At 45.8% G+C, this 15,454-nt stretch overlaps 1 protein-coding gene across 2 annotated transcripts in view; it reads right to left on the bottom strand.

The window, feature by feature from the left end:
• The window catches only part of LOC112113612 (glycogenin-1), a 38,049-nt gene extending 23,972 nt beyond the window's left edge, over window positions 1-14,077 (bottom strand). For both annotated transcript variants that reach the window (XM_026649478.1, XM_026649485.1), the window contains exon 1: window positions 13,682-14,077. In XM_026649478.1, coding sequence (XP_026505263.1) covers window positions 13,682-13,688 — 7 coding nt within the window. In that variant the 5' untranslated portion in view covers window positions 13,689-14,077. The remainder of the gene's footprint in view (window positions 1-13,681) is intronic.
• Window positions 14,078-15,454: the final 1,377 nt, after the last annotated feature.

Genomic DNA, 15,454 nt, shown 5'->3' with positions numbered 1-15,454 from the left:
AAGTTGTCTGCAATGCAGTCCAAGAATTTGTTGGATAGTCTGTGCCCTGCTGTGTTATTTTCCCAACATATATCCGGATAGTTGAAGTCCCCCATATGAAAGGTTCATATGGGGTAACAGGTTTAAAAATAAAAGAAACAAGAAATTCTTCAAAGTAGCGATAAATGATGTATGCTTTTCATATAGGAAGCACAGCTTGATAGTCTCCTAATTTAGAATTTGTATTCACTTATAATGAACATGACTTTTTTTATATGATAACCCTGAAGACCTTTCAAACTGTATTCAATTATTATCTTTAAAATTAAGAGCCAGTTTCTGCATAGTTACCCATGCAAGTAGTCTTATTGGGTAAAACCCTGGCCCAAATGAAGTCAGTTTTGCCATTAAATTCAATAGAACCATGTTTCACTCATTGACTCTTATGGACTTGTCAGGGTAGTAAAGTAAGCAGAGTTTGGCCTTCAGTTTTGGAATCCAGGGCTGATGACATATAAGATTCACTTTAACTGTGTATTCTGAAGTGTCCTACCATTATGCATTGTAATGATAATGAAATACTTTTAAATAACTGTGCATTCATCAAAACATTGTGGTTTTACTTTATAGAAAAACCTATCATAAAGCATGTTCAGACTAAATAATGGTTTTCAAGCTGTAGAATCCTAAAGATAATATACTTGGAGTTAGGGCAAATGAGATAAAAAGACAGTCAGCTGTAGATTTACAGTCAGCAGCAGATTTAATGCAACTCCAGGTCATCAGATAAATATACAGATGTACATATTGTAAGAAAGTTTTCATTTGCTTTTCCAGATAAAACAACTGTATGTGCAAGGTCAAAGTCAGGAGAGGCAAAAAAACGTTCTACGGATCTGAAATAAATAACTATGGCCAACATTTGTTCATTGGTTTTAATCGAAATTTACCACATTACCTGAAGAAAAGCATGCTGAAACAAACCAGAGTGTTTCCTGTCCATTTAGACAACTTCAGTGAATGACTTGGAAATACTGTACCAGGATAGATGATCATTTTAAATGGACAGTAAAAATAAACTAAAGTACTGGAGAAGTCATGGCAATACTGTGGGGGACCTGGTAACAATAGCGTTCTGTGAGATCACCAAGTTCTTGTGCTACTTACCCAAGGATTTGCTTCCCACAAAACCAGCTCAAGCGAAAAAATCTTTCATAGACCTGTAAGCCAGTGCAGGGCCCTGTTCAGAACCTGGAGCAACAGGGCAATCAAGATTTTGCTCTTTTCTATGGTCAAAAATTAGTAGGCATGAACTTGAAGTGGCATGGTGGGAATGAATTGCCAGATTGTGCTTAGAATTTCAGGAATCATGCACTTTGTTCAGCAAGCCAAGGTACATATCTAAGTGCTAGCTTCTAGAGTAGCTGCATTTTTGGCTAATGTATTTCTGTGCTGCCTGTGGTGGGCAGAGAAAGGACAAGGGAGTTCCATCAATAGCACCACAAAGTTGGGAAAGGCCTAGTTGCATTCAAACCCATCTGTTACTTTTTGGATATTTTAATGGCAAACACACTCCTCTGCCAGTCCTCATTTATTGCTGTACAGACACTTCTAGCATAACAGGTCAAATTGTCAACTAGCCTACACCAAATATGTGCTAGTAAATTGTACCTGTATACTACAGCTTGCATCCAAGTGTACTTCCACAGTATCACAGGGCCAAGCTCTGCTATTATCTCTCTGCAGATGTCCTGACCCATTCAGAAGTTCTCCAGCTCCTCATGGTCTTCCTAGGCTGGTGCCTCTTGCACCAGGTCATAACCAGAAAGCAAGTAAGGAAGGCGCTCATGTCAAATTACTCATCCTGAATTTCCCTAGATCAATGTTCTTAGTAGCGTTCTATACATTTTGCCCATTCATTGCAATCTAGAGATATTTAGTTTCCTTGTAAGTTCTGCTATAGCCTCTTCTGGGGATCAGCAACCACTCCGCCTCCTACATCATCCCTTCTCAGATAAAACAAACAAAGAGGTGGCACTGCTTCCTCGGGGGTGTAGACCATGTTGAAGTTCACAATGGAAGCAATAATGAATAGGCCTGGGAAACTCTGCTGCGATGCCTACAAAAACTGGACAGTATTTAAACACCTGGTGCACTGTACTACTCCTTTTCGTGCTGATCAGTATTGTCTCCTTGTTACTTTGCGCTTCATCACTTGTTTGCTACACCTACCCTGTTGGTCTCTTGTCTTATACATAGGCAGTAGGGCAGGAACCTTGATGTTTCCTTGATGTTTGTACAGAGCCTAGTACAGTCGGGCCCTGACCTATAACTGGGGTTCCTAAATGCTACTGCAATACAAATAATTAATAATGATATCATCCTGGGATACTCGTACCTAACTCTTTAGAACACCTTTCATCTTCCAGAACATTTCACTACATGGGGGCTAACAATTTAGAAGTTATCTAAAAGTGCTTGCTCCCAACTGCAGAGGTAGGCATTATGGCCATTTCAGGATGCCAGATAAAATGGTACAACTACACAAATTATATGGCTATGCCAAAATGTTATTTTCCCCCACGACTCTCCACTCCCCTCTTCACCCTCTCCCAAAAAGTGTGTTGTTGTGAGGATGCACTGAACTATTGCAAGGACAAATAATGTTACAAACCATTTCATGCAATCAGTATCACTGCTGTATTTCACTGGCCTAGATGAATATAACTTTAGATATAGCCAAAGGATTTGGAATAGAAGTGTCAGCTGCACCATAGCTTTAGAATCTCAGCAGCAGTGCTTTACTACTTCTTTTACAGCACGTTAAATACACAGCTGAACAAATGTATTTGTCAGGTGTCAAAGCAGAGCATCAGAGAGCTGGACATGACAAGGCTGCAGTCACCAAAGAGGCCAGGCCTAGTAGGCAACTGACCGGTGGCAATTTGGAGTCCTTAATACAAGGAATTAGCAAGCAGGAGCAGGAAACGGGAGGTTTGCGAAGGAGTGACTATGTGACCCTTGAGGTGCTCACTTGCCATGTGCTTGCTTGATTACAGATTATAGTTGCTCTGTTGGGGGGTGGGCCGTGGGCCAAGCCAAGCAGCCTTTCAGGCTTGGCAGAGAGCTTACTAAGGAGGCTCTAGCCTGCTATCTATTAAGAACATAAGAACGGCCGTACCGGGTCAGACCAAAGGTCCATCTAGCCCAGTATCCCGTCTTCCGACAGTGGCCAATGCCAGGTGTCCCAGAAGGAGTAGACCTAACAGGCAATGATCAAGTGATCTCTCTCCTGCCATCCATCTCCATCCTCTGACAAACAGAGGCTAGGGACACCATTCCTTACCCATCCTGGCTAACAGCCATTAATGGACTTAACCACCATGAATTTATCCAGTTCTCTTTTAAACGCTGTTATAGTCCTAGCCTTCACAACCTCCTCAGGTAAGGAGTTCCACAAGTTGACTGTGCTCTGCGTGAAGAAGAACTTCCTTGTATTTGTTTTAAGCCTGCTGCCTATTAATTTCATTTGGTGACCCCTAGTTCTTGTATTATGGGAATAAGTGAATAAGGAAAAGTTATTTACTTTCTCCACATCACTCATGATTTTATATACCTCTATCATATCCCCCCTTAGTCTCCTCTTTTCCAAGCTGAAGAGTCCTAGCCTCTTTAATCTCTCCTCATATGGGACCCGTTCCAAACCCCTAATCATTTTAGTTGCCCTTTTCTGAACCTTTTCTAGTGCCAGTATATCTTTTTTGAAATGAGACCACATCTGTACGCAGTATTCGAGATGTGGGCGTACCATCGATTTATATAAGGGCAATAATATATTCTCTATCCCCTTTTTAATGATTCCTAACATCCTGTTTGCTTTTTTGACCGCCTCTGCACACTGCGTGGACATCTTCAGAGAACTATCCACGATGACTCCAAGATCTTTTTCCTGACTTGTTGTAGCTAAATTAGCCCCCATCATATTGTATGTATAGTTCGGGTTATTTTTTCCAATGTGCATTACTTTACATTTATCCACATTAAATTTCATTTGCCATTTTGTTGCCCAATCACTTAGTTTTGGGAGATCTTTTTGAAGTTCGTCACAGTCTGCTTTGGTCTTAACTATCTTGAGCAGTTTAGTATCATCTGCAAACTTTGCCACCTCACTGTTTACCCCTTTCTCCAGATCATTTATGAATACGTTGAACAGGATTGGTCTGAGGACTGACCCTTGGGGAACACCACCAGTTACCCCTCTCCATTCTGAGAATTTTTACCATTAATTCCTACCCTTGTTCCCGGTCTTTTAACCAGTTCTCAATCCATGAAAGGACCTTCCCTTTTATCCGATGACAGCTTAATTTACGTAAGAGCCTTTGGTGAGGGACCTTGTCAAAGGCTTTCTGGAAATCTAAGTACACTATGTCCATTGGATCCCCCTTGTCCACATGTTTGTTGACCCCTTCAAAGAACTCTAATAGATTAGTAAGACACGATTTCCCTTTACAGAAACCATATTGACTATTACTCAACAGTTTATGTTTTTCTATGTGTCTGACAATTTTATTCTTAACTATTGTTTTGACTAATTTGCCCAGTACCGAAGTTAGACTTACCAGTCTGTAATTGCCGGGATCACCTCTAGAACCCTTTTTAAATATTGGTGTTACATTAGCTAGCTTCCAGTCATTGGGTACAGAAGCCGATTTAAAGGACAGGTTACAAACCTTAGTTAATAGTTCCGCAACTTCACATTTGAGTTCTTTCAGAACTCTTGGGTGAATGCCATCTGGCCCCGGTGACTTGTTAATGTTAAGTTTATCTATTAAGTTTATCAATTAATTCCAAAACCTCCTCTATTGATCCCTAGACAAGGGGCAGGGCTAACTCAGGGAGAACAGGGATTTAAAAACCCAGCTAGGAACTAACGAACAGGGGAGTTTAGCGAGGGAGTTTAGAGAAGGTGTGAGAGAGAGAGTTACACCTAACTAGTATACTCTAAACCCAGACCAATATCCAAAGGGAAAAAAACCAAACCAAAACAAAAAAACCTCCTACAAGAGTCAAAATAATGCAGGCAGAAATCCAGTAGCAGAGAAAATGGGTGCTATCCCATTTACTGCATTGAATGCAGCATGTATGGTTACCTCCTTGTGGGCAGGTGGTATAAGTATGCATATGGCGCAAGCAATTCATGGCCTTCAGGGAGATATTACAGGCTCTTGAGTACAGAGTGTCTGACCTGGAGGAGCTAAGGGACACAGATGTACATAGTGGAGACTTTCAGGGATGCAATAAAGGAGGATGAAAGTCTCAGGAAAGGAGAACATCAAGCTGGAATGGAGAGACAATCCCATAGTTGGGACCCTGCTTCCAGATGATATTCACTCACACTGAGGTTACTCCTCCTGAGGAGGCAACCCTAGTTCCTAGGAAGAGCCAGGTAATAGTAATGGGGGATTTGGTTATTAGAAACCTATAGCTGGGTCTGTGATGATCGGGAGAACTTGTAAATTGCCTGCTGGGTGCAAAGCTTGCAGATGCCTCATGAGGCATCTAAGGGCATAGCTACACTTGCAGATGTAGACCACCGGGAATTAACCTGGCCCTCAGAGACCGCAGCAGGGAAAGTGCTGCCGTGTGTTCACACTGTCAGCTGCAAGCGCAGTGGCGTGGCCACATTTGCGGCACTTACAATGGCATTGGGAGCGGTGCATTATGGGCAGCTATCCCACAGAGCACCTCTTCCCATTCTGGCGCTGTGGCTTGTGGGAATGGGGCGGGGGTGGCCCATCCTGGGTCCTGTCCCAATACCCCGTGATGCATTGCTTCGCATCCCAGCAATCCCTGTGCTTCCGTCCACATTTGGCGCCATCTTTCAACGTTTTTTGTACTGAACACTCTGTCTTCTCTTTCGGTCTGCGGGAATGGCTCCTGAACTTGTGAGGAATATGCTGATGGGTCTCTCCAGAACGTAACGAATTGCAGTCGAGTTCCTCCTTAAGCTACAAAGTGACAGTGAGAAGTCTGACAATGATGTCAACTCGCATAACGCATATGACAAGAGATTGCTTGTGGCATTCACGGACATGCTCACCACAATGGAACGCCGCTTTTGGGCTTGGGAAACAAGCACGGAGTGGTGGGATCACATCGTCATGCAAGTCTGGGATGACGAGCAGTGGCTGCAGAACTTTCGGATGAGGAAAGCCACTTTCATGGGACTGTGTGCTGAGCTTGCCCCCACCCTGTGGTGCAACGACACGATATTGAGAGCTGCCCCGCCGATGGAGAAGTGCATGGCTACTGCAATCTGGAAGCTGGCAACTCCAGACAGCTACCGATCGGTCGCTAACCAGTTTGGAGTGGGAAAGTCAACCATTGGAATCGCGTTGATGCAAGTTTGCAGGGCCATTAATTGCATCCTGCTCAGAAGAATCGTGACTCTGGGCAATGTGCGTGACATTGTGGCTGGCTTTGCACAAATGGGTTTCCCTAACTGCAGATGGGATGCATATTCCAATTCTGGCACCAGACGACCTAGCCATAGAGTACATAAATCGGAAGGAGTATTTCTCAATGGTTCTCCAGGCACTTGTGGATCACTGTGGGCATTTCATGGACATTAACGGAGGCTGGTCCAGAAAGGTGCATGATGCACGCATCTTTCGGAACACAGGCCTGTTCAGGAAGCTGCAAGCCAGGACTTTCTTCCCAGACAAGAAGATCACCATAGGGGAAGTCGAAATGCCCATTGTGATCCTTGGAGACCCCGCTTACACTTTAATGCCATGCCTCATGAAATCCTACACAGGGAGTCTTGCAGCAAGGAGCGGTTCAACAACAGGCTGAGTCGGTGCAGAATGACTGCTGAGTGTGCTTTTGCCCGTTTAAAGGGCTGCTGGCGCTGTCTGTATGAGAAGCTGGACCTGGCCGATGACAACATCCCCACGGTTATAGCCGCAGGCTGTGCCCTCCATAACATTTGAGAAGAGAAGGGTGAAGGCTTCACTCAGGGATGGAGCACAGAGGTTCAACACCTGGAGGCTGAATTTGAACTGCCAGAGACCAGGGCCCAACGCGGGGCTGTAAGGATTAGGGATGCCTTGAGGGAGCAATTCAATGCTGAAAGCCACCAGTAATGTTTGGTTCCCAGCACAGGAGTGAAGTGCAGTGGTTCCACTGCTACTAGGCATCTGTTTGCGCTATGTATGATGCACTGACTTGCAGTGCTTGTTGCTTTCCTGGGCTACAATATCTTTTACTTAATGCAATAAAGAATGTTTTCAAAGCCAAAAAATTCATTTGCTGAAAAGAAAACTGCTGGGGAAACAAAGGGCATGACACATCTGTATTGTGTGGGAGGAGGGAAGGGCGCAGGGTGGGGAATGGGACAATCAAAGATTTGCATATGTCCTGTTATGTTCAGCCTTCCTATCTGGAGTGCCATGCAATGAGTCTGCACTTCAGGCTGGCTAAAATGCATGGTGATGGGGGTTGAGTGCAGTGGGTAAGGGTCATAGTTTGCAGGGCTGGGTGGTGAAGCTACAGGTGTTGGAGGCAGCTGGTGGTGATAAGAAACTGGATGTTGGGGGAAGTAGGTTGGCAGTGACATGGGGGGCACAAGGGAAAGAGTTTTGGAGCAAGGGCTGCGGGGGGGGGAATGGGGGGGCAGGCACGGATCTGCTCCGCCTGCAGTGCTGTGAGCACTTGCATCGAGTCCACTAGGCACTCCATAATGCTTAGGAGCCTCTCCGTGCTTTGGTGCCGATGATCCGCATTCTGCTGGTGGACCCTCCTTTCAGTCTCTTGCCACTCCTGTACTTTTTGATTTTCAGTAAGATTTCCTTGCTTTTTCGTGGACGCTTCCTGATTCTTTGCAGTCTTTTGGCCACGGATAACATGGATGGCTGGGATCTCAAGGTTGCATCTGTAAAGCCGAAATGCAACACTTAACAGAGGCAGCATTGTTCACACTAGACAGAGTAATGATTCTGCTGAACTTAAAGACAAGTACACTCTACACAATAGCAGAAAGTGCCTGTCCCAAAGCGAGCACACAACTCACGGGAGCCCCAAAATGGTGAGTAAGCACAGGGGCAAGGGGGACTAATTGTTTCAGGGCCATACTGTCCTCTGGGTTTCTGTGCCTTGGGGAGAGCCAACAGCTGCAGGGGGCCCCTATACAGAACACTGTCCCCACATTTTCCACAGGATGAGTTAGTCCTGGAAGATCTCACTGCTGAGGGTGACCTGGGAAGCAAGGAAGGGTCTTCTACTACAATGCGGCTTACGCCCTGGCCCTTATACCGCTTACCTGTGTGCAGCAATGGTCCCCCCGCCCCTCATGGCACAGTGGCACAGACATGTTAGCCTTACTGGGGCAAGGAGCACAGTAGCTCTGCCAAGGAATCTGCGCAAGCAGATTGCCCAGCTTCTGCACGAGACCTTTGATGAGATCACTGAGGCTGATTACCGCTATGTGAGAGCACATCAACGCCCTATTCTGCATCTAGGCATGCATGCAGCCCTAACCCTTCTTTCTGCAACCCTCCTCGCCCCAAGAGCCCGCACCAAACAACTACCTTCCCAAAATAGAAGCCACTTACCGGGCACCTCCTCTGCTGTTTGTTGTTCCCCAAGCACCATCCGCTGCAACTGGCTACCTTCCTCCTGGCTTGAAAACAGCTCCTGGCTGCATGCATCTAGGGATACCGGGCCGTCCTCTGGCGTTGGGCCCTGCTCCTCCTCAGCACCCTCGCTCCTGCTTTCCTCCTCCAGCCTTGTTGAACGCTGGGCTGCTACAGCCTCTGAAGTATCCATGGCGCTCTTCGGAGTGGAGGTGGGGTCACCTCCAAGTATCGCTTCCAGCTCTTTGTAGAAACGGGAAGTCGTGGGGGCAGCACCGGAGCGGCGGTTTGCCTCCTGCGCTTTGTGTTAGGCTTTGTGCGCAGCTCCTTCACTTTAACCCTACACTGCAGTGCATCCCGGTCATGGCCCCTTTCTCTCATGTCCCTTGATATCTGCCCGTAGGTATCGTAATTCCTACGGCTGGAGCACAGCTGGGACTGGACAGCTTCCTCCCCCCAAACACTGATGAGGTCCAGCACCTCGCCATTGCTCCATACTGGGGATCGCCTGGCGCGTGGAGACATGGTCACTTGGAAAGATGCACTGAGAGCACTACGTGCCTTGCTGAGCAAAGAGGAAGGGGAATTTCAAAATTCCCAGAGAATTTAAGGAGTCTGACGGTTGGTCACCTGAGGGCAGGGCAGCAGAGTTCAAAGTGATGACCAGAGTGGCTAGAACAGGCATTGTGGAACACTTCTGGAGGCCGATCGGAGCGTATTAATAGACCAGGGCATCCACACTGGCACCACGGTGCTCCAGACGGGGCGCAGCAAGCTTTATGCTTCTCGTGGAGGTGGATTACCATGGGCACTCCAGCCGCGGAGTCCAGGTTCTCTACGTGGCTTGCCAGTGTGGACACCTCAGGAGTTAGGGCGCCCAGAGCTGATTTAATGCGCTCTAACTTGCAAGTGTAGCAGGGCCTAAGACAGACTTATGTGCAGTGCTGGAAAGGAACTGGTGGTACATGAAGGTACCAGTGACAGAGAAAGGTAGGAGAGAGGCTGCTACATAAGAGATTAAAGTCCAGGACCTCCATGATCGCATTCTCTGAACTGCTTCCAGTTCTACATGCAGAGCCAGGAAGACAGGCAGAACTGCAGGGTCTCAATGTGTGGCTGAAACAATGCTGTAAGTAGGAGGGTTTTAGGTTTATTAGGAACTGAGAAACCTTTTTGGAAGGGAGGAGCCTATACAGAAAGGATGGGATCCACCTAAACCAAAATGGAACCATATTGCAGAGAACTTTTTAAACTAAGGGCTGAGGGAAAGTGAACAGGTGTGGAAGAGCACATGGTTCAGGTGGATACATCCATAGGGATGAATTTATTAAAGGAGGAAATCTATATCCTAATAAAGGGATAGGAAAGTAGTTGGTAAAGTACAGGTAGGAGCTAGTGAGAAACAGTCAAACATAAAAGAATCACATTTAAAAAGAACACATGAAGGCAAGCAACTAAATATTGACAAAAATGTACAAGTGCTTATTATAAACAAGCTAGAAGTCTAAATACTAACATGGGTGAACTAGCATTAAGTGAGGCTATTGCTAGAATAGGCATCATGGAAATGAGGATGATCAATGGGACATGGTAATACTAGGGTACAAAATATATAGGAATGATGGATAGGTTGCACTGGTGTGGGAGTGGCACTACATGTGAAAGAAAGCCTAGAGTCAAATAAGGCACAAATTTTAAATAAATCAAACTGTACTATAGAATCTCTATAGGGACAGAAATTCCACACTTCAACAGTAAGAGTCTAGCAGTAGAAATATACTACCAACCACCTGACCAGGATAGCAATGGTGACTGAAATGCTCAGGGGAATTAAAAGGGCTACAAAGGCAGAAAACATAATAGTAATGGGGGATTTCAACTATCCTAATATTTACTGGGTCTGTGTCACTTCAGGAAGGGGTGCAGATATAACATTTTTAAACACATTAAATGACTGCTTCATGGAGCAGCTTGTCCTGGAACTCATAAGAAGAGAGGCTATTCCTGATTTAGTCCTAAGTGGAATACAGGATCTAGTCCAAGAGATGAGCATAGTTAAAACACTCGGTTATACCAACCATAATTAATTAAACTTAACATCCATGTAGGGGGGGAAATCCCAAAGAAGCCCACCACATTGATAAAGTAATGCACATTGGAAAAAATAATCCTAACCATAGATACAAAAAGATGGGGTCTAAATTAGCTGTTACCACTCAAGAAAAAGATCTTAGAGTCATTGTGGGTAGTTCTCTGAAAACATCCATTCAATGTGCAGCAGCAGTCAAAAACAGCTAACAATGTTAGGAACCATAAGGAGAGGGACCGATAATAAGACAGTAAATATCATAATTCTACTATACAAGTCCATGGTGCGCACACACCTTGAATACTGTGTGCAGTTTTTGATGTCTCATCTCAAGAAAGATACATTAGAATTGGAAAAGGCACAGAGAAGGGCAACAAAAATTATTAGGGATATGGAACAGCTCCCATATGAGGCGAGATTAAAAAGACTGGAATTGTTCAGTTTAGAAAAAGGAGACAACTAAGCGGGGAAGGGGATATGACAGAGGTCTATAAAATCATGAACAGTATGGAGAAAGTGAATAGGGAAGTGTTATTTACCCCTTCACATAACACAAGAACTAGGGATCACGGATGAAATTGATAGGCAGGAGGTTTAAAACAAACAAAAGGAAGCACTTCTTCACACAACACACAGGCAACCTGTGGAACTTGCTGCCAGGGGATGTTGTGAAGGCCAAAAGTATAACCGGGTTCAAAAAGAATTAGATAAGTTAATGGAGGATAGCTTCATCAATGGCTATTAGCCAAGAAGATCGGGGCGCAAGCCCATGCTCTGGACGTCCCTAAGCCTCTGACTGCCAGAAGCTGGGAATGGATCACTCAATAATTGCCCTGTTCTGTTCATTCCCTCTAAAGCACCTGGCATTAGCCACTGTTGGAAGGCAGGATACTGGGCTAGATGGATAATTGGTCTGATTCAGTATAGCCATTCTCATATTATGGTCCTAAGAGTAACCACTAAGGTCTGGCACCTAACTGCTTAACTTTAAGCAGGTGATTCATCCCTTTATACTGGACCAACTTCCGTTGGTGAAAGAGACAAGCTTTTGAGCTTAAACAGAACTCTTCTTCCGCTACAACAATACTGCAAACAATCATCTGCTTAATGTTACACAGTTAGGTCCTGATCCTGCCGACACTTACCTAACATTGTCCAACAATTGAACAGACTCTCTCCTGAACTCTAAATTGGACACGCTGGTCAGTCTGATCAGAAAAGGATCACATTTTACCGTGAGGCAAATCCATAGTTATTCATTTTTTTTAAATTACTAAACATCGTTATGCTTTGCATAGTTCCCTCAAGGGAACAGTAGTAATTGCATCTCAAACCATGTAACTTCTATTGAATTGTATTTATTTTCAACTGAGAAGTAAGATATGGTCTAATCACATAACTATCAGCCTAGAACTCATGATTTTTAATATGATTGATGATCATGGTGAAAGCCAAATAAATAATACGAGAAAATGGTTTGGACACTTGGTTAACCATAATTCTACTGCACTCCATATTAACCCCAGGATTTTAACATATCAGTTTAAAAAAAACTCAGTTATTAAATTTGGCCATGGAGCTGCTGGAAATTCTGACTTTGGAAGGATAGGTAAGAGGAGTCCATGCAATGCATCATTAGATTTCCCACAAATCACAGTTCAGCATGCTACCAAAACCAAAATCAACTCAATAAGACATCTGTATGACTCTTCATCTTGACAAATAAGGGTGCCTAAAATGGTTTCTTTTATAATTTATGGATTCCTTCCATGTATCATTCCCAACACACAAGGTTCCACACCACTGCCACTATCTTTGGGCTGGTCTACACTGGGGGGGGGGAAATCGATCCAAGATACGCAACTTCAGCTACGCGAATAGCGTAGCTGAAGTCGAAGTATCTTGGATCGAATTACCTGGGGTCCAGACGGCACGGGATCGATGGCCGCGGCTCCCCCGTCGACTGCGCTACCGCCGCTCGCTCTGGTGGAGTTCCGGAGTCGACGGTGAGCGCGTTCGGTGATCGATATATCGCGTCTTAACGAGACGCGATATATCGATCCCGGATAAATCGATTGCTACCCGCCGATACGGCGGGTAGTGAAGACGTACCCTTTGTGATCCAGAACAGAGTGGAATTCTCTTCAAAGCCCTCAGTGATGCTCCTTAATTGGTCAGAGGAATCAGTTTTAAACCATGTGAGGAACCTTTTCCACCACAACTTCTATACCACAGTAATCCTGCGCAGTGCTTACATTTGTCATAAAAGAGGTGCTGGGTCTCAAGCAATCTTTTTACATTCATAAATTATGCAGCAAGCCCAGAGGTGGAGGGAGGGGTGGTGGTTATGAACTGCCAAGCCTAGAGGTGCTGGGGCTCAGCTCTGGCAAAGCCCTGGTACAAATTAGGCACTGATCCCGGGAATAAGCAGGCAGGAAAATCAAACCCAACTATGTCCTGTATTACAACAAACTACCACTTGTCTTTTCTTAAAATGAGGGCTATTCATAAATAATACCTGTGTCGCTATTAGCAGCATAAAACAAAGAGCTTTTCTTCATCCAGATCAAGAAAGTCAATAAGTATGCTTTTATACCAAACATAACCTTATGAACCTTTGAAATCTCCATTGATAAACCAGGTAAAGGACTTTATATTTGCATATGTAATAGATAAATGAGTTTAGCTCCTACCAGCCAGATGGTTTAAATCCTAATCCAGGCCTACTAATTACAGCATACTATTATTCTATTGTGAACAAATACTGCACACACTAAATGACATTTTCGTGATAAAAACAAACGTTGGGAAATCCGTATGCATCCTAAAAACAAAGGGGGGGAGGAAAGGAAACCTATCCTACTCTACACAGCTCTACCACACCTGATGTATTCTATTCAAGACAAGGGGCTTAAAAATCAAATGAAGCCTAGTTAATTAACAAGATCCTCAGTGAGAGAGAGAAAGAAAACCTACTCACCAGCCATCCTCTCAAGCCAGAAGGGTAGGCTGTTGTTGGTGTGTAGGGTAAGCACACTGGCAGCAGCAACAACTCCAGCCCGTCTCCCTGGCTCCCAACAGGCCTGGGCTGAGTGGACAAATCCCCAGCTGGTAACTGGCCTCCTTCCTGCGGCTGGAGACCCAGGAAGGGAATTACAAAGTCATGCTCCCTTCAGCCCCCGCAGCAGCACGGTCATTAGCAGGGGACAAAGCCTGACCATCCGGAGGCTCTAGCGTGCATGCGAGACACACGCCCTGGCCGATTGCATTTGCAATGGGCCACTCCCCCCTGCGAGCTTGGGGTCGCGTCTGTCGCCGCCTCCCAGCCCCGCACTGGGGCCCCCCCTGCCCCGCGCGCGGACAAAGCCCAGGGTGCAGCAAGCAGCCCGCGCCCAGCCTGGCGCAGATGCTTTTATGAGGGGCGGGGGCCCGCGCGCTGCCCCCCCGCGCGAGTCCTCCAGCTGCCCTTGCTCAGCCATTTGCTGGGCAGCGGGGCAGCCTCCGCCCCCAGCACCGCCCGGCTGCACTCAGGTAACCTCTGGCGCGCCAGCCCCGGGGCGAGCTGGACTGCGCCCGCTCCAGCGGTGCTCCCTCCTCCTGCTAGCACACCTTGGCTGCTCGCCTCCTGCCCTGCGTGCTGGTGCTCCACGGACCCCCCCCCCCCACACACACACACACACGCTGCTGGGGGGGCCCATTCTGTGGCCATTTAACCTGGCTCCAGAGCATTTGGCTTGTGTGTTTCACTGAGATCTTTACAATCTCAGCCCCACTCTGTCTCCCAGTGCCTTGGGCCGACGGGTTACGGGGGGGAGGAAAAGCCATAACCCCCCGCACCCCCCATCTCGACATTGTTGTTTGGAGGAGGGGGCGTTATTGTTTGTAGAGATAAGCAGGCAAGAAAGAACACAAACGGACGTTTCCAGAGCTGGATGGCTTAAATTAGGTTCCTGAAGCCATGTTCAGGGACTTAAATAAAAGCGCTTTGGGGGCAGGGACCAGCTCTCTGCTCTGTGTTTATACAGCACCTAGCGCAATAGGGCTTGGTCCACGCTGCTCGATGCTGCCGCAATACAAATAATAATTTCCGGATTTGTCAAGCTCACATAAGCTCCCTTTGAGGGGTGATGCTGTTGCTCAGCACCTTATCAGAGCAAAGCTGGTGGTGAGTGACCTGGAGCAAGTAGAGCCAGAGACCTTTGCTGTGGCTATTCTGGACTGTGGGGTGACTTGGGAAGGGTTGTAGGCAGCATAGTCATCATCCCTGAGGCTGCTATAGCTTATTTGGGGCCACACTGGCTGAGAATTCAGGCAGTACAAAGGTTAAACAAAAGCTACCTTTGCTAGTACATTCCTCAGCTTGCTCTTCGGGGAAGGTACTTCACATCATCTGCCCCTGAGTCTGCACATATGGGCTGACACACCCACATGCATGCTCAAAAAAGAAAAGCCAGGAAAAGGTACACAACATGCACCCCTTAGAAGAGTCTTGTTTTTGTTTCTTTTTTAATTCTTATTTTTATTATTTTGCATCTTAGGATAAGGTGATAGAGTTTTGGTTTTAAAAAAATCCCACCATTAAAGAGCATGGTGGCTCACATGGAATCTAATCCAATTTGTGGTAACCAAGAAGACAGAGATTCACCACTGCATTACTCCTGTTTTGCTCCTGTGTAATTCTGGTTTTGGAGTTCTCTGAAGCTATTATATCGCCTACAGCCAAATGCAAGCTAATACTGTATTTGGCCACAGT

The sequence above is a fragment of the Terrapene carolina genome, unplaced genomic scaffold (genome assembly GCF_002925995.2).
Source record: "Terrapene carolina triunguis isolate 2854851 unplaced genomic scaffold, T_m_triunguis-2.0 Scaffold23, whole genome shotgun sequence".
Taxonomy (NCBI): Eukaryota; Metazoa; Chordata; order Testudines; family Emydidae; genus Terrapene; species Terrapene triunguis.
This window is presented reverse-complemented; position numbering and strand designations above follow the sequence as displayed.